Source organism: Prionailurus viverrinus, unplaced genomic scaffold, assembly GCF_022837055.1.
Source record: "Prionailurus viverrinus isolate Anna unplaced genomic scaffold, UM_Priviv_1.0 scaffold_53, whole genome shotgun sequence".
Lineage (NCBI taxonomy): Eukaryota > Metazoa > Chordata > Mammalia > Carnivora > Felidae > Prionailurus > Prionailurus viverrinus.
This window is the reverse complement of record NW_025927616.1, coordinates 538,059-564,991: the sequence shown is the minus strand read 5'-3', so window position 1 is coordinate 564,991 and position 26,933 is coordinate 538,059. Positions and strand designations below refer to the sequence as shown.

The 26,933-nt window shown below is 63.0% G+C and overlaps 1 protein-coding gene across 2 annotated transcripts in view; it reads right to left on the bottom strand.

The window, feature by feature from the left end:
- CAPN2 (calpain 2) overlaps positions 1-26,104 on the bottom strand; it is a 36,744-nt gene extending 10,640 nt beyond the window's left edge. Inside the window, exons 1-11 of one of the 2 annotated variants that reach the window (XM_047848100.1) lie at positions 25,691-26,104; positions 21,631-21,700; positions 9,196-9,314; positions 8,106-8,239; positions 7,192-7,360; positions 6,099-6,182; positions 4,651-4,736; positions 4,042-4,116; positions 3,427-3,587; positions 1,771-1,940; positions 500-511 (exon numbers count right to left, since the gene is read on the bottom strand). In XM_047848100.1, coding sequence (XP_047704056.1) covers positions 500-511; positions 1,771-1,940; positions 3,427-3,587; positions 4,042-4,116; positions 4,651-4,736; positions 6,099-6,182; positions 7,192-7,360; positions 8,106-8,239; positions 9,196-9,314; positions 21,631-21,700; positions 25,691-25,927 — 1,317 coding nt within the window. In that variant the 5' untranslated portion in view covers positions 25,928-26,104. The remainder of the gene's footprint in view (positions 1-499; positions 512-1,770; positions 1,941-3,426; positions 3,588-4,041; positions 4,117-4,650; positions 4,737-6,098; positions 6,183-7,191; positions 7,361-8,105; positions 8,240-9,195; positions 9,315-21,630; positions 21,701-25,690) is intronic. The other variant, XM_047848099.1, reaches the window with a different exon arrangement.
- Positions 26,105-26,933: the final 829 nt, after the last annotated feature.

The following is a 26,933-nucleotide window of genomic DNA, read 5'->3' as shown; positions in this document are numbered from 1 at the left end:
CTGTGCCTCCCTCTCTCTCTGCTTCCCCTGCTCATGCTCTCTTTCAGAAATAAATAATAAAACATTTAAAACATTTAAAAAAAAAAAAGAAAAAGAAACCGAGGTCCAGAGAGGACCCATAACTTGTTTGAGGTCACATGGCCTGCAAATGGCAGGGCTGGGGCGTGGATCCAGGCCCCTGGGTTCCCACATCATCTTAGGCACAGACAGTCCTGGGGCTCACCTTTCCCTTCAGGCTTGTTTTAGGGGGAACTGCAGGACTCCGTGGAGAGCCTCCTGCGTCCCAGACCACACGTCGTCCACCCAGAGCTGACCCGTGCCCCGCAGGGACTCCCCAGAGACCTGGCCCTGAGCTCGGCCCAGCAGGCCCTGGGACCTGAGCAACCTCCCCAGGGTGCCCCCAGCCGCCAGCCCTGCCCAGGCCTCCCGGGACCCCCCAAGCCAGCAGTCGGGGCCTTGCGCCTGGTGGTGAACACGAGCCAGCGTCTCCCAGGCGTACCTCCTCCGGCACCTGCAGGCACAAAGGAGAGCACACTTCAGATTCCCGGAAGCTGTACGAGGTCACCCCCGTGATGGGCTGCTGCCCCCCGTCCCCTGCAGCTCTAGCAACGTGAAGTGACTCAGCACGGTAATTATTTTCCAAGGGGCCCCAACCGTTCCCACACGGAGGACAAACCTCGTGACCCAGCAACAATGTGGCTGAGCCCTTAGCGCCATTGCTAATTTATGGAGCATAAAACCGGGGCACGGAGCCGTGAAACGCCCGGCTGAGGTCTCCCCGCCCCCAACTCGAGGGTGCCCGCCGGGCCGGGAGCCAGCAGGCGTCACACCCAGCCCGTGTGTCCTTGGGCAAGTCAGCTCCCTCTGTTGCCAAAGTTTCCTTGTCTCTAAAGGGGACCAAGTGACCCCCCCGTGCTCCCCGGCTCCAGAGCCCAGGACCGGCTTTGTACACCCATGAGGCGGGGGGTGGGCTCTGCGTCACGTCCCGTTGGCATTTTCCCTGGGGTTGCTTTGTCCCAGAGCGGAAGTCCTCAGCTCCCGTTTCAGAGGCCGAGGGGCTCAGAGTTCATGTGCACGCCTGCAGCGACGGCAGGTGACCCACCCTACAGGCGGGGTCCTGTTACGGGCGCCTTGTTGCCAGTGATGAGTGAGCGTCTGACCTCTGACCTCTACCAGCAGCATGCTGCCCTCCCCACCACGGCGGTTTCCCTGAATGTGGGGACTGCCCCTCCTCATCCGGCTCTGGGCCGTGCTGCAGGGAGGAGTGGGGCGGGCACGGTGGGGGGCAGAGCCCGGCCTTGCTTTGACTTGGTTGGAAATGAAGCCCCTGCGGGCGGCACAGAGCTCGCGTTCCCGGTCCTGAGCTGGTCCCAGCCGGACGCTGGAGCGGTTCCTGCCCGAGGTGTCCCCTGTGGGGGCTCTGTTCTAGGCCTGGAGGTCGGCGGGCCAAGCAGAGCACCAGGCCTGGTTGGGGGGGTGTCTCAGAAGAGGCGGGAGGCCTCTAAAAAGAGTAGACTGTCCCCAAAGCGGCTGTGGGGCCTAGGCAAGCCCTAGGCACCTCCGGGGACACGGACCAGCTGCAGGGACCTCGGGGCGTCTCCTTGCGCCGGCCCGGCCCGGCCGCCACGTCTCGCACACAGAGTTTTGCTGCAAAAGCCCTGCTTTCCCTGGCCCAGCCTCCCGACGGGGCCCCAGGGCCCACCGTGCCTGTGGGGAGGGCTGTCCCCCAGGGCTGAGAGCAGGGAAGGAGGCGGCCCGTGCTGCCCCCACCTCATAGATGCCGAAGCCGATGGTGTGCATGTCCTCCCCCATCTTCCTCTGTCGCCGCCGGTGCTTCTGGATGAGGCCCACCAGGAAGGTGCACCCGCTCTCGCCGTCCTCCTGGTCCTCGTCCTCCTCCTCCAGCTTGATCAGGTACTGAGGGTTCATCCAGAACGTGTCTGCGGCCGGAGAGGGGCCGGGTCACTGAGGACTCGGGGCCGCCCCTGTCCCCGCAGGTGCGCACGGGGAGGAGGAGGGAGCCCCATAAAGACGGGTGGGCAGGTGGGCGGGCGCTGGGGGGCTGTGGACAGAGCCGGCCGGCACTTGCCTGGGGACCACGGGGACCCACGTCAGAAACTCCCTCGCACGGTTCTCTCGCCCGCCCTCAGGCTGGCTCATCTTTGTCAGTCGGGAACAGGGTGTTAGGGCTGAGCCCCTGCGGCCCCTGTCCCGCCCCAGGCCCAGCTGGCCGGGCTGGGGCACTGTGGGGGCACACGCTCCCGCGCGCCCTCTGTGAACCCCGAGGCAGGAACATCCTGTGCAAATTCCCGCCTCTTCTTCTGTGTCCCGTTGTCCACCCCAGGGTGTGTCTGCCCCCCCGCCCCGTTCCAAAGTCCATTTATGGAAGGCCCGGAGACTCGTTCACGTCTGAGAACAACTCCCCTCGCCCACCTAACAGGATAAACTCTTTGTTGGGGAAGGAAAGGCATCATCTGGTGCAGGGGTCAGCAAACTACAGCTCGGAGGGCCCCTGGCCGCCTGTTTCCGTAAATAAAGCTTTATGACAACACGGCCATGTTGTTGAAGGCCTGGCGGCCTTCGGGTGACGGCGGCGGAGCTGACAGAAAAGCGGTAGAAACTGACGCTCACCAAGCCCCAGATGTTTCCCATCTGGCCCCTGAGAGATCTGCCGGCCCCGCATCCAGCGAGCGGCTTGTCGGGGGCAGACGGCCTCCCCAGCACCTCTGGGACCGCCACTTGGTGGCTGGAGGGGAAGGACTGGAAGCACCAGAACTCGAGGTCCCACCACCTGTCCGTGGCCCGGGATGCCACGGGAGCCCCAGTCTCCCCATCAGTGGAGGATCGGCACACGACCATCACGTGGCCTCCACGGTCAGACTGCCTGCGTCACCTCCCCGTGAGGGGTACCGTGAGGTCACTTAACCTCTCCAAGCGGTGGTCCCCTCGCCTTGAAGATGAAGAGGACAGCAGTGTGCCCGCCGTGGAGGCTCGTGAGGACGGAGGGGGACAAACACACATAAACCACTTGGGACGGTCCCCAGGCCCGATGTGTCATATCACACCGACTCAATTGCTGCGGCTCGGGGGGAGGGGGGCCCTGGGCCACAAGGCAGAGGGTCGGGGGTCAACGAGGGAGGGACCGGGGACCCCGTCTGAGCCGGGCCCGAGTGCACAAGAGGGCTGCGGGCGACGGTTGGGGCCCGGGTGTGCAGCGGCCCCGTGGGCGAGGTCCCTGCAGGGCGGGGCTGCCTGGGCTTCACGTGGACGAAGTGGCCCGTGGGCCTGAGCTGGGACCACGCTCGGCCTCACGGGGTGTGGTGGGGGCCACGGCACAGGGGAACCTAGGGCTGGGGAGGCCGCGTGTGGGGTGTGGCCGGGCAGGGGCCAGGCGAGCGCGGACGAGGGCCCGGCGGGCGGCCTTACTCGGGTAGTTCCTGCAGCCTCCCGCGGTGGAGCCCCGCCTCCAGGTCCCGTCCACCTTGGTGAGCTTCCACTTCTTGTAGGACTCACTGGTGAGGGTGTCGGGGGTCAGGTTGCAAATCTCCAGGCGGGAATAGTGCCTCAGAAAGTCACCGAACGACATCCTGGCGGAGGCAGGGCGAGGGCGCCCCGGTCACCGGAGGGCACGCTGCCGAACCCTGACCTTCCGCCCAAGGCCAGCCCAGGAGCCGGTGAGGGCCGGCAGAGCGGCCAGCAGGCGCGGATTCCAGCTCTTTCCCGCTGGGTCGCGTTGGGCACTGCCCACCGGTGAACCCGCGGGCCCAGCCCTGCTCTCGAAAGGCCTGGTTCTCGAGTGTGGGGACAACTCGGAACTGGTGGGGAGAACGGCCCCGTCCTTCCGGTTTCTGTCGGGATCTGGACACGCCTGCAGGACTCCCTCCTGCTTTCTGAGGGGTTGTGCCACCCCCTTGTTGAGAGGGACGAATGGTTCCATTCAGGGTCTTACGGTGAATTTGAAACGATGGGAGCAGATCCCACGGCCCCCGTCTCCCTAATGTCCCGCTGCCGCCCACCGGCAGACCCCTCCAGCAAGCTTACCAGAACTCTCCGTCTTCGTGCCGTCTGGTCAGCCTCTCCCGCACCTCTGGGTCGACGCTGTTCCAGTTGGGGCAGCTGGAAAGCCACGTGACGGGAGGGCGTTAGCACCAGCGCCGGCGAGGATGTGTCCCCAGGACCCCAGTGGAGGCCCTGGGGACACACTCGAGGGCCAGGAGCCGCAGGGACAGAGGGGGTGAGGCCAGATGTCGCCCCGGACGGCGGCGGGAAGAAGACAGCCAATCCGGGGGGAGACGGGGCGGCATTGGCGGCCAGGACCAGACAGCCCCGTTTTAACGGGAACAGAGAATCCAAGGTGTCGCTGACCTGCAGGCACCTGGCCTGACCTGGCCGCAGCCCCGCTGTGGCGCCTGCCCGGGAACCTGTGTTCTCCCCCGGGGCCCGCCAGCGGGGACGCTGAGCCAGGGAGGCGTGGACCTCGAGCTCACGGCAGGAGCGCCGGCTTGGACGAGGGCGCCAGACCGCTGGGATGTGCTGGTGGCCCCTAGAGGGGCACCTGCCTGAGGGTGCCCGGCCCTGTGACCCCGGGGCCCTGCTCCTGCACAGCCGCCTGCCTCCGGCCTCCCCCCGCCCGCAGCCTCCTCTCCTCACTTGTCATTCCACCGGCCTGTCCACTCCACCTCTCCCCAGGGGTTTCGGATGCGGATCAGCTTCTGCAGGCTCCCCCCACTCTCCACCTGCAGACGGGGCACAGGGAGGGGCAGGGGGGACGCTGAGCTCCAGCCGGGCCTGGACGCGCTCGGGCCCAAGGCCCCTTCTCCACGAGCCAGGAGGGGTGGGGTCCATGTTACAAGGGGGTCAGAAAAGGGAGAAGGGCCGGACCCCAGACCCCTCCAGGGGCCGGCTGTGGGAGGACCCGGGTCTTTGACCCCGAACCTCAGCTTCACTGTGCTGTGGTCTCGGGAGCCCCCGGCGCCTCCCGACCTGTCGCAGAAACAAGGTGCTGAGAAGCAGGTGCGCCGCCTGGATCTCCAGTGAATCCCGGGGGGGGGGGGGGGGGTGTTTCTACGAAGGGTGTTTTGTAGCAGCTGGGAACACGTAGCATGAACCCTGTGTCAGATGCCGCTGCCGGGTGGATGTTTATTTTCGTTGGCGTGGGAACGGAGATGGCATTACGTGACAGAGTGTCCTCACTCGCGGGAGGTGGCCGTGGAAGTATTCGGGGGCAGAGCGTGATGGCGTCTGACACTTCCTCCCATGCGGCTCGGAAAGCAGCACAGGGAGGGAGGACGTGTGCAGAGCCCTAGGTGTCGAGTCTGGGGAAACCGCACTGGGGCGGGCATCACACTGTTCTTGCAACTTTTCCACAGACTTGAACTTTTTCAAAATAAAACAACGGATGCGTGGGGGGTGGTGGACGGAGAATAGAATAAAAGTCCCGGGTTTAAAAGAAACGGAGCCCCGGACAAGTCAGACGACATGGGGTTTGTACGTGGCAGTGGGGCTGTCCTGTTTCTAGTGACGCTGCGTGGGCAGATGGGGACTGCGGGCAGACGGGGACCCGGGCAGTGGGGGCCCGCGGGCAGACAGGGGGCCACGGGCAGCGGGTGCCACAGGCAGACGGGGGACCGCGGGCAGCGGGGGTGGGTGGGCAGACGGGGACCGCGGGCAGGGGAACAGCCCTATGGTGTGTGTCATCACGGCCTCCAGCTTGGGGGTACGGAGGGGCGGGGGTTTAGGAGAAGTTGCCCAGGCCGCCGGCCAGAGGCCGTCCGATCTGAACAGGAATTTGGGCGCTAACATTGTTGTGACGTCAGACGCAAAAGCACTCTGAAGGGTCTACACCACTCTGCGCGTGCAGTAGCCGGTCCCGGGGGCAAAGTGAGTCTAAACAAGCACAGTGGGAGGGTGGGACCCGGCCGAGAGGGGACACCAGCCGGCCGCCCCACCCAGGCTCCCTCGGCTTCAGGGATCTGAGGCCTGGCGGCCGGGCCGCGGGAATGAGGCCGCCCCCCTCCTCCTGGTGACCACCCGCCCAGCCAGGCCGACCGCCGCGTCAGGGACACGACACCCGCCCCCGAAAACCCTGGTCGCCTCACCTCCTCCGCCCCGGTGACTGAGTACGCGTGCCCCTTCACCAGCTTCTGGAAGGTGATGGCCTCCGAGTCCGCCATGCTGGTGATCTGGAGACGGGGGAGGAATCAGGTGGACGCAGCGGCCTCGCCCTCACCCCTGCTCCCTCCAGTCCCTCCACCAAACCCCCGGCCCCCGGGCCTGGGGGAGGACAACCTCCCGGCTGCCCGTGGACGGAGCGGGCCTGGGGAGCCCAGCGGACGGGCGCTCACGGCCCTCTGCAGGGGGCACGGGAGAGGGCACGCCCTCAGGGTGCTGGAGGCCCTGGTGGCCCAGCCCGCTGCTCCCAGGAGGACAGCTGTTTGCCGTGGCTGCTGATGTGCCCCTGTTGTGTTAGAACCTCCTCAGCCCCCCCACCCCAACCACTGGGCGGAAGGGGGGCCGCTGTGTTGGTGACCAGGCAGAGGGGCCGAGAGGAGGGTCTTCTGCCCCAACACGGTGTGCGGGCGAAGTCAGGGTCCCTTCCACTTGGTGCAGCTCTGCGGACGCCTCCCCTCCCCCCACCCCCCGGCTGGATGGGGAGACGCCTGACTCAAGAACCGCTTAGTGAGGCCAATTAGGTCTTCAAATTTGCTGGGTAGGAGTTTGTTGTCTAGCAAGTTGCCCAGAGACTTGGGCCCTGAGGGTGGGGGCTTCTCACGTCTGTCCCCGCGGGGAACAAGCCCACAGCAGCACCGGGCTCCAGAGTGGGCTCGGCCTGGAAGAGGCCTGGGGACGGGACGCAGGGCAACCTTGCCTTCCTCTGGGGGGCCGTGCGGCAAGGCCGCCATGAGATGTCCCTCCCGATGCCTCCTGCAGCCCCCCCCCCCCCCAGGCCCCTGGGCCCCGAGGCAGCGCAGGGGAGGCTGCGGGGGGCAGGAGTCTGGACATGGTCCGGCCCCCGGGACCTGCCGAGGGGTGGGGGCCTCGGGGAACCTGTGGTCCAGGCTGGCCGCACCCTCGCCCACCAGCGGCCCGCAGACAGCCTGGCGGTGGCCACACATCCAGGTGATGCGCACGCCGTGCTGAAGGGGCTGGGCTCCCAACGGCCAGAGCAGGCAGGGAGGGGCCCGGACTCACGTCGATGGAGCAGCCCAGGAGGGAGCCTTTCTGCAGAGCCTTCTGGATGATCTTGAACAGGTTGGGAGGGGCCTTCCTCAGCTCGTACCACTCGGCGATGCCCCCGGTGAAGTCCTCGAAGCCCTCCGTGGTGGCGCCGCCCGAGAGCGCCTCATAGCAGCCGTTGACCCTGAGGGGAGACGGAAGCCGCTGCCCCTGTGTCCCCCGCTGCCCCAGGCCTCCCTTGCGGGCAGCTCCAGGGACCCTCCGCTCGGACTCCCCCCCACGTGGCCGCCCGAAAATCTCCTAGAACCTCGGGGGCGGAAGGTCCGACCTCCCACACGGACTGTCTGTCTGTCCTGACGGCGAGGACAGCCTGCTCAGGGGCTGTTGGGCATCTACAGCTCAACACAGGCCACAGGGCAGTGACGAGAGCACCTCTACGCACAGAGCGCCCCACGCTGCACCTGACCGCCCTGTGGTGGCCCGCGGCTTCCGGCTGCGCCGTCTGGACCCACGACTGAGAAGCGGTTCTCCCAGCCGGCCGTGGGGACCCCGGCCCTCCTCCCCGCAGGGGCCGCAGGGGACGGGTCCCTCGTCTGTGGACTCCGCACCCTTGTGTCCTGCCTGCGGCGGGTACACACCGGCAGAAACCGTGCTGCCCCCGGCTGATGAAAATGTGACATGACCCGGCAGTGACCTGCGAGGGAAGCGGGTCCTTCCCGAGCCAGCCCTGGGCGCCACAGCCCGTCCCGGCGCACAGCGTCGGGAAGGGCCATCGCCGTCGGGATTCGGGGCGCGGCGCGGCCGGCAGCCCGCGAGCCCAGTTCTGGCCAAAGCGGTCCTTGTGTAGAACGGACTCCTGCTCGAGGTGGTCCTTGAACACCACCTGCTCTCCCCAGAAGCCGGGGCGGTCGGGGGGCAGGGTCGCTCACTTGGCGTAGGCCTTCTCCAGCAGGGCGCTCCAGAACTCGCTGCCCTCTGCCGAGTGCACGAACAGCAGCTCCCCGTCCTTGGTGGGCAGCCTGTCGTCCACGACCACGTCCACCCACTCGCCGTACTGCCAGAACTGCGGGCGCACAGACACGGGGGTGCTGGAGGGGGTGCTGGGGGGCAGCACGGGGACCCCGGGCCTCGGCGGCCCCTCGGCACAGGCTCCGCCAGCCCATCCCGGGAGGCGGGTCCTCGCTGAGGAACAGAGGGCACGGCCCACGTCCTTCCCTCTGAGCCCACCCCCCACCCCCCCCCCGCCATTCTTCCCCAGCTCGTGCTCTCCTTCACCAGCATCGAAGGAGCACGGCAGGCAGCACCTCGCCATTGTGTCCCTTTTCTAGAACTTGGGGATTCCTTCCTGAGCACCCTGCTCTACCTCCCTCCGCAGAAGTTCCTAGAGGTTCCCCGCTGCTATCCTCCCTGGGTCCCCGTCAGGGGCAGGCCAGGGAGTTCCTGCAGTCTCTCAAAGTCCTTTGTAGAACAGCGTGTCCTAGGAGTCGACAAACGCTGGGGTCTGATAAACTTGACCAAGCCAGGGGATCTGTTCCAGCGTCCAGGACCTGTTCCTAGCCCCCAGCACTTGTCCTTAGACACCAGGACCCATTCCTGGCCCCCAGCACCTGCCCTTAGCCCCTAGGACCTGTCCTTAGTCCCTAGGATCCATTCCTGTCCCCCAGCACCTGTCCTTAGCCCCCAGGACCTGTCCTTAGCCCCCAGAACCTGCCCTTAGCCCCTAGGACCTGCCATTAGTCCTTAGGACCCATTCCTGGCCCCCAGGACCTGTCCTTAGTCCCCAGGACCTGTCCTTAGCCCCCAGCACCTGCCCTTAGCTCCCAGGACCTGCCATTAGTCCTTAGGACCCATTCCTGGCCCCCAGGACCTGTCCTTAGCCCCCAGGACCCATTCCTGACCCCAGGACTGTCCTTAGTCCCCAGGACTGTCCTTAGCCCCCCAGGACCTGTCCTTAGTCCCCAGCACTGTCCTTAGCCCCCAGCACCTGCTGAGAGAAACTTGAGCCACCTGCCAAGTCACCTGGAAGTGGAAGATCCCAGCATAGTTTTCCTGGAAACTCTGGTTTAGGGGGACAACTCGGGCCAGGATCTCTTCGTTCAAGGTGAGGGAAGCGATGGCCGCCAGCAGCCAGCAGTCACCTGTGAACACAGCACAGAGCTCCAAGCAGGGGTCTCAGTACCAGGAGGACATCAGACACCATGTGCCCCCTCTGGGAGCTTGAAGCCAAGGACGGGCCGGTGTGGACAGTCCCCACTGGGGGGCAGTTTGGAGGGGGGAAGCCCTCCCAGCCCGGCCCCCGCCCCGGCCCCCTCTGGTGTGAGGACGCAGACGCTTGTGGGAGCGCGGGACTCACCGCTGGGCTTGGGCAGCAGAGGACAGGGCAGCAGGGGGAGACAGAGGGACGGGGTCGGGTGGGGAGGCGGGGCTGGCAGGTCGTGAGTGGGGCAGGTGTGGGTGCCTGGCTGGAGCGGGCGCGGGGGCCGAGGGCACATGGCAGTCACTTCTGGGGCGTGGGAGGGCACCGTGCGGGACACAAGAGTGGGGACGGTGGGGCGGGCCTCCTGTGGCCCACGGGTGACCGAGACGTCACGGGAGCACGTGCGCGAGCTGCCACACACCCAGCACCCATGGCAGGTGCTCGACACACAAGCACTGCGACCGTCCTACGTGGTCGGCTGTGACAGTGCGTGGTGGGGGCTCACATTCTCCCCCCAAAGGCCGCGGCCGGCTGACCCTCCTCCTACAGGCGTGGGCGTGCTCCTGCCCCCTCCCAGGACAGTGACAGGAGCAGCCTGGGAGGGGGGTTCGGGCTGGACAGTGACAGGAGCAGCCCGCGGAGAATGCGCCCTGACGGTTCTTCGACGAGACTCTCCCGCTGGCGCTCGGAAGTGACGGTGTGCCAGCGGCTCTGCAGGGAGTGTCCGCCACCAACGGGAGGCAAATGCATCCTCTTGCTCCTTCGGGTGGCAGTGTGGGGGTGCTGGGGACCTCGTGGCCACCGCTCTCCTCCTGGGAGCCCGCGTCCCTCTGAGACCCCAGCTGCCCTGCACGCTCAGTCTGCGAGGTGTTGGCAGTGCAGACCCTGCCCCGATTCCAGGAGGCGGCCCGGCTGAGGGGGTCGGCTCGGGAAACGTGCCTTGACCTTCACTGGTGTGTCGGCGAGAGTGGACAGGTGCCCCGTGAGTCTGCTCAGTGACGTACAGTCCGCTGCTGCTGTGGGACGGGCAGTCTGAGAACCAGGCCAACTCGGAGGAAGAGGGGCCGGGGATGGAAAGTCCTGCCAGCAGCCCTGCAGACCCTGGATCTAGCCGTACCTGCAGCCCGACCTGCCTTGGACTTTCCTGGCACATGAGTTGATCACCCCCGTTTCCCTGATCACCAGGGCAGCTGAGACCCTCCTATGTGCCGGCCACTCCCCAGGAGCTGCAGGGCCATTGCCACATCTGTGGCAGCCTGGACGTGCCTGTGACTCTCACTCTTCTTGAGTGAGCGTGAGATTTTCTGGGACTCTCCGCGGTGCTTGAATTGGGTCTGTCGACACGTGGAGGCCAGACGGGCTCGTGGACAGCAGGGGCCCACGTGTGGGGAGTCCAGGGACCGAAGCCAGAGCTCCCACATTTCCCGCACAGCCCCCTCGAGTCCCTGAACCCCCTTAGATGAGCCGCCGGGTCTGTGCGACTGGGGACTCAGGGTGGCCGCCGGGCCCCGAGGGGCAGGGCCGCTCAGAGGTCCCGGCTGACAGCGCTCTGTTCTGGGCCGTGACTGGGTGCAGGGAGGAGACTGGCTCCAGGTGACCGTGCTGCCTTTTGGTGTCTGTAGCCTGACATCTAGGTCAGTGCTGACCACATACCCAGCTCAGATTACCGCTCGCCACCAGATCCGGAGGCTCTTGCCACATCCCGGGAATCAGTGGCCGTGTTCCGTGGCTTCTGGTTTTCTTCCTCCAGGTCTCCCCTGGCCACCGTGCGGGGGGAGCAAGGCCCCAGTGCCCCCTGCCCTCTGGAGACAGCGCTCTTATGCCGGGCTATTCCGATCTAGCTGGTCTCCTCCGGAAGGGCGTGTCAACCCAGAGTGTTTTCTGGACGGCAGACCTGCGGCTTTAAGAGGCCGACTTCCTTGCTTCAGGTCACACGTCTGGAAGGTCCCAGAAGATCCCGCAAGGGGCAGAGAGGCTCCCCTTCCAGCTCAGGCTCTTAACAGCAGTGAGCAGCGAGCGCAGTCAGCATTCTGGATCAGTGCAGTTTACGGAGAACTCGCTGCACCGTTTATGTGTAAGTCTTACGGGGCGATTACCCATGTTAGCGTCACCTTTTGGGGATGAAGAAACCGAAGCTCGGGGGCCTGTATACCAGACAGCCAGCCGGTCTCGAAAGCAAATCCTCTAAATCAAATCCCAGGTTTTGTTTAAAACCCGAGCCTTGCCAGAGATTTCTTTTGGTTAAGAGGGTCTGATTCCTTTAATGCAGGAGAGACCACAATAGAAATACCCAACCGCAGCCTAAACTTAAAACTATGGGGTAACAAGCCAGCAGCTCCCTGAAATCCTATATCGTATCTTAACACCTGACACCATGCGCCCGTGAGATCCTGAAATGCGTCGCCTGCCCGCTGCAGCGTAAGTCACGAAGGCCACGGGACGGTGGCCTGTCATGGCACCTTCCAGGCAACAGCACCAGGAGCACAGCAAACAGGAGGAAACAGGTCAGAGCATTTCACAGCTGAAGACCCGAAACGCCTCTCATCAGGGGACCCACTAGGGGACCCACGTGGGACCGGGACAGCGGAGTGGCCATCCAAAACATAAAAATCAAGTTCTAGCTCATCTTGTCACAGGAATACATTCCAAATGGAATAATGTTCACATTGTAAGTATGTATTTTAATACGTTATTGACGTAGTTGATATGTCAATATGGTAAATCGAGCCATTTGTTTTAAGGTTTATTTATTTTTGAGAGAGAGACAGAGAGAGACAGAGCGTGAGAGGCGGAGGGGCAGAGAGAGAAGGAGTCACAGAATCCGAAGCAGGCTCCAGGCTCCGCGCTGTCATCACAGAGCCCGACGCGGGGCTCGAACTCACGAACTGTGAATCATGACCTGAGGTGAAGTCGATGCTCAACCGACTGAGCCACCCAGGCACCCCAACGAGCCATTTGTTTTATTTATATATTTATTGCCTATGTATTTATACCATATATTTTAAAAAAAATTTTAACGTTTGTTCATTTTTGAGTGAGACAGAGCGTAAGCGGGGAGGGGCAGAGAGAGAGGGAGACACAGAATCTGAAGCAGGCTCTGGGCTCTGACTGCCAGTACAGAGCCCGACATGGGGCTCGAACTCACGAACCTCGAGATCATGACCTGAGCTGAAGTAAGACGCTCAACCAACTGGACCACCCAGGCACCCCTACAAATACAATATTTTTATAAATCCATCGACATTCTGGAAAAGACAACAGGAGAATTCCAGTGAAGACATGTTATCGACTTGTAACCTGGAAGCCATAAGTTTTCTTTAAAGAGTTTTTGATTTTTTTAAGTAATCTCCACCTCCAACGTGGGGCTTGGACTCATGAACAAGAGCCATGCGCTCCAACAGAGCCAGCAGGCGCCCCTGAAGCCATAAACTTTTTATATGACACATTTAACGACGCTAAAGTAAAAAGAAAAAAGTCTACATGGTAAAAATATCATGATCAAGTCAAACTAAGAAAGTAACAAGGAAAAATATCTATTATTCAGATCCCAGACGAGACGTTATATAGAAAGATTTCTAGTAAATGACGAAATGAGAGCTCCATAGAAAAATGGACAAAGATATAAGCAGTTGACGGAGAAAGGAAAAACCAGTGTCTCAGCCATATTCAGGGCGCCTGGCCGGCTCAGTTGGTGGAGCAGTGGCTGTTGATTTTGGGGTCGTGAGTTTGAGCCCCACACTGGGCACAGAGATCATTTAAAAAAATTTAAAAACCCCGAATGTTGAAGGGTGCTCCCATCACTCGTCATAAAAGAAATATAAAGGGAAGTTCCCCTGAACCACTTCCACCTCTCAGATCGCACAGTAAGGTCGTGTGGTCCCGGAGGGGCCGGGGGAGACCCACTCACACCTGTCCATGAGCAGTCACACCACGCGGAGTGCGTGCCCCGAAATCCCAGGCGCAGGAGTCGTCCACGGACATGCTCACGTGAACCAAGGACGGTGATAAGTCATTTCCTAGAGCCCTGGTCATCCGTCCACAGAGCGGAATGACGATGTTCTCTGGGGACACAGACCAGCCTCCGAGAGGTCGCGTAAACCAGAGCAGGGCACAGAACATGCGTAGGACACGCCAGGAAAGGGAAAAAGGCAGGTGGGAGAGAAGGTGGGGGAGCGCCGTGGGTCCCTCTGTAAGTCCTGTCTTCACAAACTGAAGGTATTTCTGGATGACTGTTGTATGTGTCCTTTGACATAAACGCTAGGGACGTTTTGACGCCCTCAACGGATTAGCTGGTCATGTCATCCCTTAGAGTAAGGAGAAAAATAGCTTACTATCGTTCTTCTAAATGAAAATTATTTCCGGTCGAGGCCTCCCGTGAGAACTGGTCAACCGTCGGCAAGAACAGCTAATCAGTTCGCCTCCTCCTGGGCCCCCAACGTGTATTCTGTTGAGAAGTTACCAGGTATTCCTTGAGAAAGGGTTCCTGCGGTCAAGTGCATTTCCACAGGACGGGCAAAGCTAACCAGGTCAAGAGTGGAGGCTGCTTAGAGCTTTCCGGTAATTCTATGGGGTCAGGGGAGAGGGGTGCAATGCACTTCCCATGTCTCCGACCCTGGAACCTTCTGGCTTGCTTGGGGAGGGCGCGTCGGCTGCCGGCCCACCCGGGCAGGGTCCCTGGACCGGGCCCCTCAGAACCAGCTCCTCCTGGGGGTCCGGCGAGGCTCCCCCGTGGCAGTCTGGCATCGGCCCGAAAGGCAGGGGCCTCCTCCGTCAGCTAAGGTCCTTCTGACACCACCTGCGTCTTCTCTCTGGATGGTGACACCAACTTCTTTCTGGATCGTCTTTTCTTCACTGTTTTTCTCTACGGGGTTTACCGCGTGCACTACGGGGAGGGGTTGGGCCCCACTGAGGCGAGGCTTGTGCAAATGCTGGCACATTCCGTCCACTTGGTCTAAAGCTGTGACTCACCCTCTCATCCTGGGAGTCCGATGCCTGCCCCGGTCTGTGCAGCGCCCCGGCCGTGGGCAGGGACAAGTGTCAGAGCCGGGTCACTACGGGTCCTTGAACACGCTGGCTGCCGGCCACATCCATCATTAATGGAGCAGACAAGGCCGTGCCCGGAGGGCTAGACAGACTAGCCCTTCCCACATCCAGGTTCCCGCCCCCCGACACCCAGCTGAACCCCTGCCCGGCCTGTTCTGTTCTGGGAGACACTCGACTGGTACAGGCCTGAGAGGCCTCTCTGGCCCGCTTCCTGCCCTAGAAGCCCGCCCAGGTGCCCCAACAGCCCGGGCTCAGGCAGGCAGGAGCTGCCCACAGGAGCCTGCACCCTCTTCCCGAACACAGCATAAGAGAGTCCTCGCCCTGCTCGGAGACCGGACCTGAGTAGCGCCCTGGAGAGCTTCCGGGGGTCCGAGGCCGGGCCGGGGGCAGCTGGAAGGCCAGCATTCTAGAAATCACCGGGGCAGGGTGCAGGGCCTCAAGGCTGACTTGTCCTTCACTTAGGTGGACAGAGACCCTCCCCTCCCCAGCAGGGACCTCTGGGTCCCCGCACAGGTGTGTGTGCTCCAGGCTGTGTGCGCACCTGTTCCCTCAAGCATCTGACCTCACCGGAACCTTCCGTCACCTTCCGTCGCCTGCCTTCACTGGAACCTTCCGTCACCTTCCATCACCTTCCGTCACTGGAACTTCCCTCACCTGCCCTCACTGGAACGTTCCTTCACCTTCCCTCACCTGCCCTCTCCGGAACCTTCCCTCACCTCTGTCACCCCTGGAGGCACCTGTGCAGACTCCGCCCTCCCTGGTTCCCATCTGGTTCTGGTTCTGGCTCTCGGCTGCCCTGTCTGCCCACTCTGCCCGGGTGTGTCCTTCCAGCATGGCCCTCACACACCCTGTTCCACGCTGGGCCTTCAGGAACCCCCGACGGCCGGGGGGGGGGGGCGGGGACCCAGGTGGGACGAGCGCAGGATGCGGGCTAAGAAGACCTGGATTTGAAGCCCGCCCCGCTCGTGGTGTATGAACCCGGGGACATGTCTCCCTTTCTCTGACCCCAGGCTTTCTCGGCCATGCAGGTGGATAGGGAAGCTGGGGTCCACGGGGGGGCTTCAGAGATGAACCCCAAATGCTCTGCGTGAAGGTGAAATGTGAGCACACGCCTTCTTCTGGCGGAAGGACCGCAGACGGGAGATGTCTCTGAGGCCGGGGTCTGTGGCCCCGGAAGGGGTGACAGCTGACAATGGGGGTGGGGTTGGGGGGGCCCCTTACAGAACACAACCGCCCCTGCCCCTGCGGGTGGATGACCGCGTTCTCCGCATGTGACTTGCCATGGGTTTTCAGAGGGATTTTTACCCACGAATTTTGTGCCTAAGGCAGAGAGACTTCCTGTACTCATTTATTCACGTGTCCGAGGACTATTTGGTGACCGTCTCTCGGGCCCACCCTCAGGCACCTGCTCCTGGGCCCCAGGGAACCCCCTCCCTCCTAACTTGCTTGGGAAAAGTGGGACTGGTTGTGTCTCTGGGTCCTTGGGCACAGCCGCCTCGCCCTCTGGACCCCGACAAAGGCTTGACTGTGTCCAGGGGGGCTCACCCGCCTCCAGGCACCCCCCATTCCCCACACAGGCCGCGCCCAGGACACGGCCTCCCCGGCCGCCTTATGAATGGCTCCTTCAAGGCCCTTCTGAAAAGGTGAATTCAGACACAGCCGTGTCAGTACATTTCCAGGGCTGTGCTCCCCGGGCCTTCGCCTTTGTCCTGAAGGGCAGCTTGGTGCACGACCGAGGTCACTTGAGGCCCCCTGCGGGACACGGACAGAGGTTACTAACACCTGCGGCTGCCGGGAGTTTCTCCCAGAGGGGAGCACGGTGATACTTCTGGGTGCTCCCTCTCTGCCCCTACCATCAGCCCTTCCCTCCGCAAGCAGGAAACTGAGGCACAGAGTCCAGGAGACGCTGGGCTTTTGTCCCCTGTCCCAGCTGTGGGTCCTCACGTCCCAGCACGGCTGCTGTGGCCTGTCCCCAGAGAACGGAAGATTCGTGAGGGCAGGGCCCGTGTCACTGTGAGCACATATGTGTCCGTGTCTGTGATGCACACATGCGGCATGCACACACACACGCGCGCACACACACGCACACACCAAAAACGAAGACCGAGGAAGCTCTTCATCTCCGACAGAGCAGACAGCCCAAGGCCAGCCCGCTGCCTCCAGGAAGCCCTCCCAGCCTCAGCACGCCCCACGCTTGCTTCTCTCAGGGCCTGTGGGACCTGCCTATGTGGTTCACCCCCAGGGGCGTGGTCACCAACTCCCCTCCCCCACCCCAGGGAATCCGTCTGGATGCATTTCTGACTGTCAGCTTTGGGTGGGGGGCTGGCGCATCTAGTGGGCGGTGGCACAGCCCCCACGAGCACCCGGCCCCCACCGTCCACGGCCCTGAGGCCGGGGAGCCCTGCCCTGCCTCCCGTCCTGCTTGACCCGGGGCTCACTGCCTCGGTGTTTTTCCTTTGCTTTCCGTGGTGACGGCGACGTAAACACCAAACAGACCAAGATGCCGAGGCTGCTTCCGCCCACACTTGACCCTGCAGACACACCTGTGGTTAACAGTGTCCAGCAGCTGGGAGGCCCCGCCCCCAGGTCACCCCGGAGCTTCTCCACAGGACGTGCACACCCTGCCAGGGGCCCAGGCTGAGGAGTCACCGGGGGCGTCCCTTCCGTGACGGTTTCATGCCGAGAGCGGCCCAGAAGAGGGTAGCCGCAAACCGGAATTCCCCCCACCCCAGCCGGCGCTCAATCACTTCTCATTTACGTCCACGGCTGTGGGGAGGGGACACCCCTCGGGTCCCCTCTTACTCCCACCTGTCAGCCCTGGTTAACCAGCTGGCAGCCAGCGGCCAGTGACCCCTCCCTTCCCCTGCTGGAGGAGGGCCCTAAAAGGAGGGGGGGGAGCTGAAGACACAGCCCTGAAGTTCCCAGCCTCACTCTGCACTTGCCTGGATCAGGGACGCTCGCAAGGGAGGCCCTGCCGCCCAGACCAGGAGGAGGAAGCCACCAGGTGCCTGTTTCCTCTGCGGTCCCAGCTCGGGGACCCACGCCCCTCCTCCCCCGTCCCTGCTGCCCCCACGGCCCACAGCGGGGAGCACCTCACCTCCGGAGCCCCTGCGGGCCCTCGCAGCACAGAACGGGGACAGAGCCTCCGGTGGGGGGCGGCCAGGTCACATGACAAAGCGGCCCACGAAGCACGGGTCCTTCCCTCTGATGCGGCCCCCCGGCCAGATGGAGAAACCGAGTCGCACGGCTACACGCGCCGCCCCCAGCCTCACCTGAGCTGCTCGTCCCCGAAGACAACTTCCAACCTGCAGCTTCTAAGGCCCATGCGCCCGTCGGCATTGCCTAGTGTCACCTCAGCCCCGTGGCGTTCGCGGATGAGGACAACGGAGGCCTGAAGACCCCGGGATTCGCCCAAAGCGAGAGCCGAGCGGCCGAGCCGAGGCCACGCTCTGCCTGACGCACACGCACGTGCTCACTCCTGACCCCGCTAGTCACACCTGTTGCGTGGCTCTGGGGGGGACGCACAGGCCTGTGGGGACCGTCCTGCCCGAGGGCAAGGGATGGGAGGCTGGATCCCGACACGGCCCGTTGCACCACCCCCTGGATAGCTGCGACGCACACGAGGCTCCTGGCAGTTACACTTGGAAAATTAAACCCAGCTCCTCGCCTGCATCAGTCCCTCCTGAGGGGCTCCCAAGTGGCTCACGGCACAGAGTGCAGACACGGACCCCGTCCTTCAGCGTTGGCGTGCACCCGCTGGCCAGGCGCCGGACTCCGTGTGGACCACCCTCAGCCCGGAGCTCCCTCGCCCGCACTGCCGCTGCGTGGACACTGGTGGGGTGATCCGAGCCAGGCTCCTGGGACCGTGGAGCAGGACAAGGGCTGAGCCCCGTGGCGGGTGTGGGAGGGACTGGGGTCCGCCAGCAGAGGGTAGCATCCTCTCAGTGTCACAAGCAGCGGGACCTCAGGAAAAGGGATCCAAGGGAGCACCCCACAAAGGCCCAGTCACTGTGCCGGCAGGGGGCAGGGGAACCCCGTAAAGTCCTCTTGGGCACTCTGGGGCCTCCGCTGCAAGCGTGTGCAGTGAGGGGGTGGGAGGTCAGGAGCCCTGCTGTGTGGTGGGCCCGGCTGGGCAGCCAGGGCAGGACAGGGACCCCCACACCGGTCCCGCCAAACAGCAGGCCTAGTGCTCCAGACTTCCCGGCAGCAGGAAGGGATCTGGGAGCACACGGGGAGCAAGGCCCTGATGGAGCGTTTACAGCTGGCAGGGGGGCGGTGGGAGGAAATGACTCACGGGCGCCTCACATCTGCTCCGAGAGCGGAGGGGCCCCGGGGGGCGAAGGACGCGCCAGCTGAGAAGCACAAGGGAAGGCACTTACTTTCTCCATCAAAGCAGCTGACACTTAGTTCTTAGTCCTTTTTTTTTTTTTTTTTTTTTTGAGAGAGAGAGAGAGAGAGCTCGAGTGTGGGGGAGAGGCAGAGAGAGAGGGAGAGAGAGAGAGGAAGGGAGGGAGACAGACAGAGGGAATCCCAAGCAGGTTCCATGCTGTCAGCGTGGAGCCCGACTTGGGGCTCGAACCCATGAACCCTGAGATCATGACCTGAGCCAAAATCAAGACTTGGACACTTAACCGACTGAGCCCCCCCAGGAGCCCCAGTCCCAGTCTTTTTTGTTTTTAAACTGCATGCATTAGTTTTTAAAAAGGCACCTGCAAATGCAATACAGGGCGTCCTGCGACACCCTACAGCACCCTACAACGTCCTACAACATCCCTGCAAAGCAAGGAGAATCTGAACCTGCCACCCGGAAGAGCCAAGCTGACATGAGTCGACACGTCACGTGGTCGCCGAATGGGATCCCGGCACAGAGTCAGGACGTGAATCTAAAGCAAGTATAGACTTTGCTTAACTATGACGGATATTAACGTAACAAGCGCAGGGACCGTGAGGTGGGGGTGGGGGGAATGGAATTCTCTACTATCTCCCCAATTCTTCTGTGAATCTAAAACTGCACTGAAAAATAAAGCCTATTACGTTTCTTAAAAGGCACCTATCATACGAATGACTTTTGAAAACTATCATTTAAATCATCTAGGGGCACCTGGGTGGCTCAGTCTGTTGGGCGTCCGACTTCGGCTCAGGTCATGATCTCGCGGTTCGTGGGTTCGAGCCCCGCGTCGGGCTCTGTGCTGACAGCTCGGGGCCTGGAGCCTGCTTCCGATTCTGTGTCCCCTTCTCTCTCTGTTCTTCCCCTGCTTGTGCTCTGTCTCTCTCTCTCTCTCTGTCTCAAAAATAAACATTAACAAAATTTATCTAAAACTGCTTTCCGATACTTACTAGTAGTCAAGTTTTGGGGGGGGTTGCATGTGTGTCTTCATCTCAGGGCATCTCTGAGGCCACACCATTTGCCCCGTTTCCCCCCATTTTTAGAAGAGACGGAGGTTCCGAGTGACGACGCGCCTACGATCTAAGAGGGGAGCCCTGGCTGCCACCTCTGTTCGTGTGACCAGACGCCGCTGCCGCGGCGGCCCCTTCCAGATGCTTCCGAGCCTGCTGGCACTTGGCGACAGTGACCGCCCCGTGCCCAGAGTCAGGGCGAGAGCTCCGTCAACCACATGTCACAGATGGTCATCGAACCAGGAGCCTCCGAGAGGAAGGCTAAGACAGCCAGACCGCGACACGGCGTGAGACAGCTTAGGAAGGACACGCCAGCAGGGGCGTTCTAAGCGGGCTTATCACACGCAGTTTTGTTTCCGTTCGATCCACTCCAGGGGCTTCACCCCAGGAACGTGAGCTCCGCCGGCTCCTTTCCAGAAGCCCGGTGCTATTTAAACAAGGCTTAAATCCTGCAACTGTTAGGTGCAATTTGGCCCTTAAGGTGTCCTAACACTCCGCGGGCCAGTGTGGGGTGCGGGCCGGTGTGGGGTGGGGGCCGGTGTGGAGGGGGGCCGGTGTGGGGTGCGGGCCAGGTGTGGAGCGAGGGCCAGCTGCGTGTGACAGGCCGGGTGTGACACCTGCCGTGTGTGTGTTCTGATCTCCCAAACCCCAGGGTTGGCCAAGGCTTCTGCCAACTTGCAGGCCTGTTACGTCCCATTGCTCGAGGAGAGGCTTCTATCTTCTAGCGGGGGGGGGGGGGGGGGGGGGGGTGGAAAGGAACGAGGGGGGAGGATGGGGGAGGATTCCCACTAAGAATGTGCTCCGGCATCTCAGGCATCTGCACACACGCACAGGCCAGGCTCGGACCAGCTGGCCGGGTTCTCGAAGAGGCATTTCCCGTGGGGCTCCTGGGGCGCCCAGCCTAACGATTCACACAGCTGCCCTGACCCCCGGCAGGGCCCGGAACTTTCCAGGCCCTCTTGCACAAGTCTAGCCCGGGGCCTAACGCGACGGCCCCGGGGTCAGACCGTCTGCGCCTGTGGGCCAGACCCCCAGCTCCCCGGGGCCTCAACGCCCTCGCCTATACACCGGGAATAATCACAGGGCCATGGGGACTGTGCTGTCACAGCTCAGCGTTTGGCACACGGTACTCACTCGGGACACATGGTTGCTCCTGCTTTGGGCACCAGGGCCTGTGCCAAGCGGGCCAGGAGAGGAGGTGCGGTTCAGGTCAGTTTTGCTCCCGACGGAGCTGTGTAGGGGGCAGGCTGAAGCCGGTAGGGGACGCAGGTCTACGGGAGCGGACATCCGCCATTTACCACGAGCGGATTCCGTGAGCATCTTAGACAACTGTCCAGACCCCTCCACAGACTCGGGAGTTTCCCACCGACGCGGGACGCGGCGAGCCCTCCGCCTCAGACCCGCGCCCACCTGCCTGCTGTACGTGCACGTCACACCCACCGAGGCCGCCTCCCGCGGAGGACGCCCTGGGGCCTGAACTTCCTCCAGCAGACAGCGTCCTCTTCCCTCGCACTGAGTCCCCGTCCAGGTCCCCGAGCCCCGGAGACCCGAGTCGTCCCCTGGCCCTCAGCCCGCAGCCCGCCATGTCACAGGCCGCGAGCAAGGCTGCCCCCAGGGGGTGGAGGCCAACACCCCAACAGCAGCCCAGAGCAGGGGGCACAGGCGCATCTGTGAGCCTCGGCGTGGACCCCCGGGCGGGGGGAGGGCGAGAAATTCCAGGAAGCCTCGGAAATGGAAATCACCGGGCTTCCTGAGAGGGGAGGGAAGGTGGGGCCTCGCAGACAGGACCCCGCAGCCCCTTCAGATGCCTCACTTACCCAGGGCTCCTTGGCAGATGTCTGTGCGGGTGGCCCCTCCAACAATAAACTCGGGGTCGTCGCAGATCTCCTGGGAACGAGACCCACAAGGTGCCATCAAGCCACCAGCACACGCTTTTGCGGTCAGGACACCTCGGTTCCCGGTGGGCGCAGCAGGCGCCTTCCCCCCTCCCACTCCCCCCTCGGAGAAGTTCTGCGGTTCGAGACAGACCGCCCTGGGTCCTTATCATTCCCCTGCTCCGGGGAACCCCAGCACTCGTGTCGCCACGCCCGGGGCCACGATGCCACCTCTCTGCCACGTGTGGAGTCCCTTCAGCCTCCGGAGCTGCCCCGCCAGCCACGCCAGCCCCCCTCCTCTGTCCCTGCACCTCTCCCCGCCCAACTCTCTCCTGTTTCGCCTCAGACCACGTTTCATGACTCACTGCCGCCTCCTCCAGGAAGCCCTCCTTCACCCACCGCCCAGCCCTCGCTCATCTCCGGGATTCTGGGCCCCAGCGCACTTGTACTCTGCGGTTTGGTGTTTAGTTGTGCCCTGTCTGGTGGTGCTGCCGGGTACATGCAGGGGAACTTTCTAGCCTTCTGAATTCATTCACGGGGCCAGGACCCTTGCAGCATCCACGTCCTGTGAACCTGCCGTAGAGCAGGGCTGCGTGTGGCGCTTTATCTCACGGAGCCCCTCCGGGAACACAGACGGGCGTGTCCCCACTCTGCGGGTGAGGACGCAGGCGAAGGAGATAAAACCACGGAGCACAATGTGCGGGAAGTTACAGCGAGCGCTCTGTGACAGAGGGCACCGGGATTTGAACTCACGGGCACACAGCCAGCTCTTTCTGCTCCGGAGCTCCTCTAACTGATTAGCAACAAGTCTCTGAGGGCGTTCAGGCCTCGGGATTGTCCCGCAAGTGGCCTGGTGGGAGCCACTGTTGAACCGTTCTGGCCCCTCCTGCCGCCCTCCCTCGGTGTTTCCGGACTCTGAAGCGCTCACCCCACCCCAGAGCCACAGAGGAAGCCGGGGCATAAATCAGGGTTCTCGTCAGCTCCGGCAACCCGGTTTGCAAGGGCTCCACCCCACGGCGCCCGGAGCACCCCTCCGGTCAAGCAGGAGCCTTTCCCGGGTGTGCCCCGGTCCGGCCCCTGCCCTGCAGCCGAAATCTGCAACAAAGCACATTCCTTTCGTGCCCAGGTCGGTCTGTTTCGGGGGACGGACAGTGAGAACGAGCTTCTGCCAAGGCGAGCTCCCCGCCAGCCGAGCACCCCTGCAGCAGACTAACCTGCACACGGGGCTCCCGCCGCTGTTCCTCCGTGTGCCGGGTGCCTAACCCCGATGGATTTTTCCAGGGGGCTGCAGGGGCAGCCCTGTCAAAGAAGGCTCCAGGGGTGCTTAGAAAACCGACCCTTGTGCCCAGCATGGGGGCACTGGATTCAACAGGGCTGTGACAGTCCCAGGGGGGCGGCCGAGGGTGTGGGCTCTGGATTTACACCACCGGGGTCGGAACCCAGGCCCTGCCACTTCAGCGGGTTCTAGGACCCTGGCGAGTTCCTTCCCCTCCTTCGGCCTCACTTTCCTCATCTGTAAATGGGGACGGTGTGACAAGTATGCTGAGACGCCTCTGTAAGCGCTCCACAGACATCACCTGTTATTATTATCAGGGGAAGACAAGTTGCTGATCCCCCCGGAGCCCAGAGGCAGGAGAAGAAGGTTTGAGGCGGTGTAAGCGAGTCCTGAACCTCTCGGGGAGGTTTGTGCTCAGGGAACAATGGGACTCACGCCTGTCCTAGCTGTGGTTTCCTGCCTGCGTAACTGCAGCCCCCTCCCCAGCCCGTGAGCTCCAGGCCTGGGAAGGAGCACACCCTCTGCCCTCCTGCGCCGACCCCTCCCTGCTCTCCCTTCCTGGGGACCCTGTTCCCCCACCTCTTCCTCTCTGCCTGTCTCCCACCCCTTCCTCCTCGGTGACTCAGCACAGGTCGTTCTCACCTGCCACAGCCTCTCAACCCCCAAATCCGGCCCTGCCCACCACTAACCTGTCCCCTTCCACAGACACCCTCAGAATGTAGCTGGGACACTCCCTCCTTGGAGGCCACAGCAGCCAGGCGCTGCACCCCTTCCCACGGCACTTGCCCTGTTAAAGTCACCAATGACCTTGCTCGTGTCCAAATCCGGGGGCCATTTTGTCTCCCCTGCCTGACCCCAGCCACAGCGGTGCTGGAGAAGTTAGGGCGGAGGCAGAGGGCAGCTGCAAGCCGAGGGCTCCGCACACCCACAGACTGGACAGCCTCCTGGTTCCACCCCGGACACCCGTGAGAGCACATATTAACTTTTGCAGGCCCCCATTTCTTCAACCGCCGAATGGGACCGTAACAGCCTCCCCTAAGCAGCGGTCCTGAAATGGCTCCAGGCCTCTTTCCTGTCTGGAAGCCCTACAGGCATTTCCACCTGCCCCTAAAGTCGAAAGAGGCAGAAACTATATGCACTGTGCCTGGTACACAGTAGGTACTCAGTTAATGCTTACGGGATGAACGCAGGAGTTAAGTGAAGGAGTGTGTAAACGCACTTTGTAAACTGTGAGTGAAGTGCTATGCTAATGCCAGGGGGATGCGCCGTCTTCTCGACCACTTCCACAACTATAATTTCAGAGGAAGCTCGTTACAGTCCTGCATTCATTCACTCACTCATTCCGCGAAGAATCGCCATCTCTCTGTTCACGGACATATTCCAAACACCGGAGACAGAGCCCGGCATCGAATATGTGCTCCGTAAATATTGCTGGATGGGTGAATGGATGTTGCAAAGAGCATTAGCCCTGCTGGGCTCTGGGGTATATCGGTGAATGATACCCATGCTGGCCCCCTGGCCCCCCCAGTTCAGTAGGAAGGACCATAATATGCAACTGTCTCTCTAAATTGTGAAAATACCTGAGGGAAGTCCGCAGGGTTCAGTGACGAATAACAAAAGATAAAGAGAGATAAATAAAGAGAAAAACATTTAGGCAACATGTTTCCTTTTCGATGAAGAAATGGAGGCGGAGACGCTAAATGGTTGGGGCAGGGTCACCCCTCAGGGGACAGAGAATGCACTCAGGGTCCGGGGCATTCCTACAGCACTTGCGGCCTATGGGGGGCGGGGGTTTGGGGGACCAGGAGGTGACCTGGGAGGTACAGAGGAGTGGCCGCGGGGCAGCAACCTTGCTCTCCGTCAGGAATCTTGAGGCTGGATCCTTGTTTAGGTCTGGTGGGGGAAGCCCACGAAGTCTGCGGAGGTGCAGGTGGCAGTGGATCCAAGGCCAGCTGGGGTTGGGGGGGCGGGGGGACGCGACCGGATCAGAGGGCAAGCTGTCCCAAGGCCTGCCCGGGCAGGAGGTACAGGACAAGGGAGCTTAGAGGGGCCCCGAGCTTCCCCAGGGACGATTGTGGGCCAGGCAACGAGGAGGAACATCTGGCCCTTGCCGCACCACCCCAGCCCTTCCTCAATCATCAGGGTAAATATTTGGCCGAGGTCTGGCCAGCTCCCATCTGGAAAACTAGACAGGGAACTCTGATTGGACACATGTAACCACCACGCATGAGACAGTCCTCACTCACAAAGGCCCCAGGCTGTGGATCCCGCCCTCCTCGAAGCAGACCGAAGCAGACCGAGGCAGAGTTGGAGCCCCCCTTTTCCTGGTCACATACTGCGTGCCTCCCAGCTCCCTCCTTTCCCCGCAGCCCCTCCTCCCGCCATCTCCCCACGGGACTCCGATTAGTTTCCTCGGGACCCCCTGACGTCACCGCGACTTTCCGTGGAGTCCGAAGGCGGCTCCCCGGCCTGCGCTGGAGGGCAGGGCGCGCCGGACCGGCCGGGGCAGCGCCGGGGCGGGGAGGGGCCGGGCCGCGGGGCGGACGAGCGGGCGCCGAGTAACGGGGAGGGGCGCGCTCCCGGCGGCCGGCGCAGGCCCTCGGCCAGAGGCCTGGACCCCGCACCCCGGACCCCCTGCCCCCCCCCCCCCCGGACTCCTCCCCGGACCCGCGCACCCCTCCCATGCCTCCGGGTTCCCCCCACCGCGCGCCCCGCCGCGCCGCCTACCGTGGGCCGCTTCCACACGATGCCCTGCGTCTTGCTGGAGTAGGGTCCCAGCTCCTTGAAGCCCAGGGAAGAAGGGATGGCCGGGAAGGAGGGGTCCTGGAAGAGCGTCCCGGCCTCCAGGCACTCGTCCCGCAGCGCCTCGTAGTCCTGGTTGAGGTACTTGATGGCCTTTTCGTGCGAGCCCAGCCCGTCGGCCGCCTCTCGGTCCTTCGCCAGCTTGGCCGCGATGCCGGCCATGGTGGGGGTCTGGGCAGGGGCGCGGCGAGCGAGGGCCGGTTCTGCAGGGGCGCGGCGAGCGAGGGCGAGCCTGTGTCTGCAGGGGCGCGGCCGGGCCCGGTGCGCTGCGGCTGGACTGCGGTCTGCAGCTCTGCAGGCTGTGATTCCCCCAGCGGGAGGCGCCCCCTCCCGGCGGGGTGTGGCCTCGGCGCCGCGGGGTGTGGCCTCCGGGCGGGAGTGTGGCCCGGGCGCCGGCGCCGTGGGCGGGGGTGTGGCCTTCAGGAGGGATGTGGCCTCGGCGCCGCGGGGCGTGGCCTCCCGGTGGGGGTGTGGCCTCCCGGCGCAGAGCACGGTTGCGGCGGGGGTGCCTCCCCGCGGGGGTGACCTCGGCGCCGTGGGCGGGGTCTGCAACCTGCTGCCGGACCTATAACTCACTCAGCACCCCCAGGGCAGTAAGGAGGTGGGGGGGGGGGGCGGGGACTAGATTCGCTGCCATCAGTTAGTCCCCGACTTTGTGCCAGACACTGTCCCAGCGGCTCTGCAGAGGTCACCTCGTGGGAGCCTTGCAGCGACGCCCTGGTCTCACAGGTGCGAGCGCCCGGCCCACCCACTACCACTGTCGCACACCTGGCCACCGGCAGCACCGGGTTCCAAGGCCTCTAGGCCTGTGATGATCACGGGCAGGGCTGCCGGGCTGGCAAATACAGACATCTTCGCAGGTGAATTCGAATTTCAGGTTAACACCAGTATTTTTTTAGCGTAAGTGTGCCCCAGATACTGCAGGGACGTACTTACACTAAAAGGCTCAGTCGGTGGAGCGTGGGGCTCTTGATCTTGGGGTCATGAGTTCGAGCTCCACGTGGAGAGTTGGTGATACAGATTACTAAAAAACAGGTAATGGTTGTTTGTTGAAACTCACACTGAATGGGGGGCTTGTGTCAATACTGGCAGAGTGTTCGGAGAACAGTGTAGGGTGACCGGTCCTGGGACAGAGCTGGGACGGCGCGGGGTGCCTGGTCCCGGGACA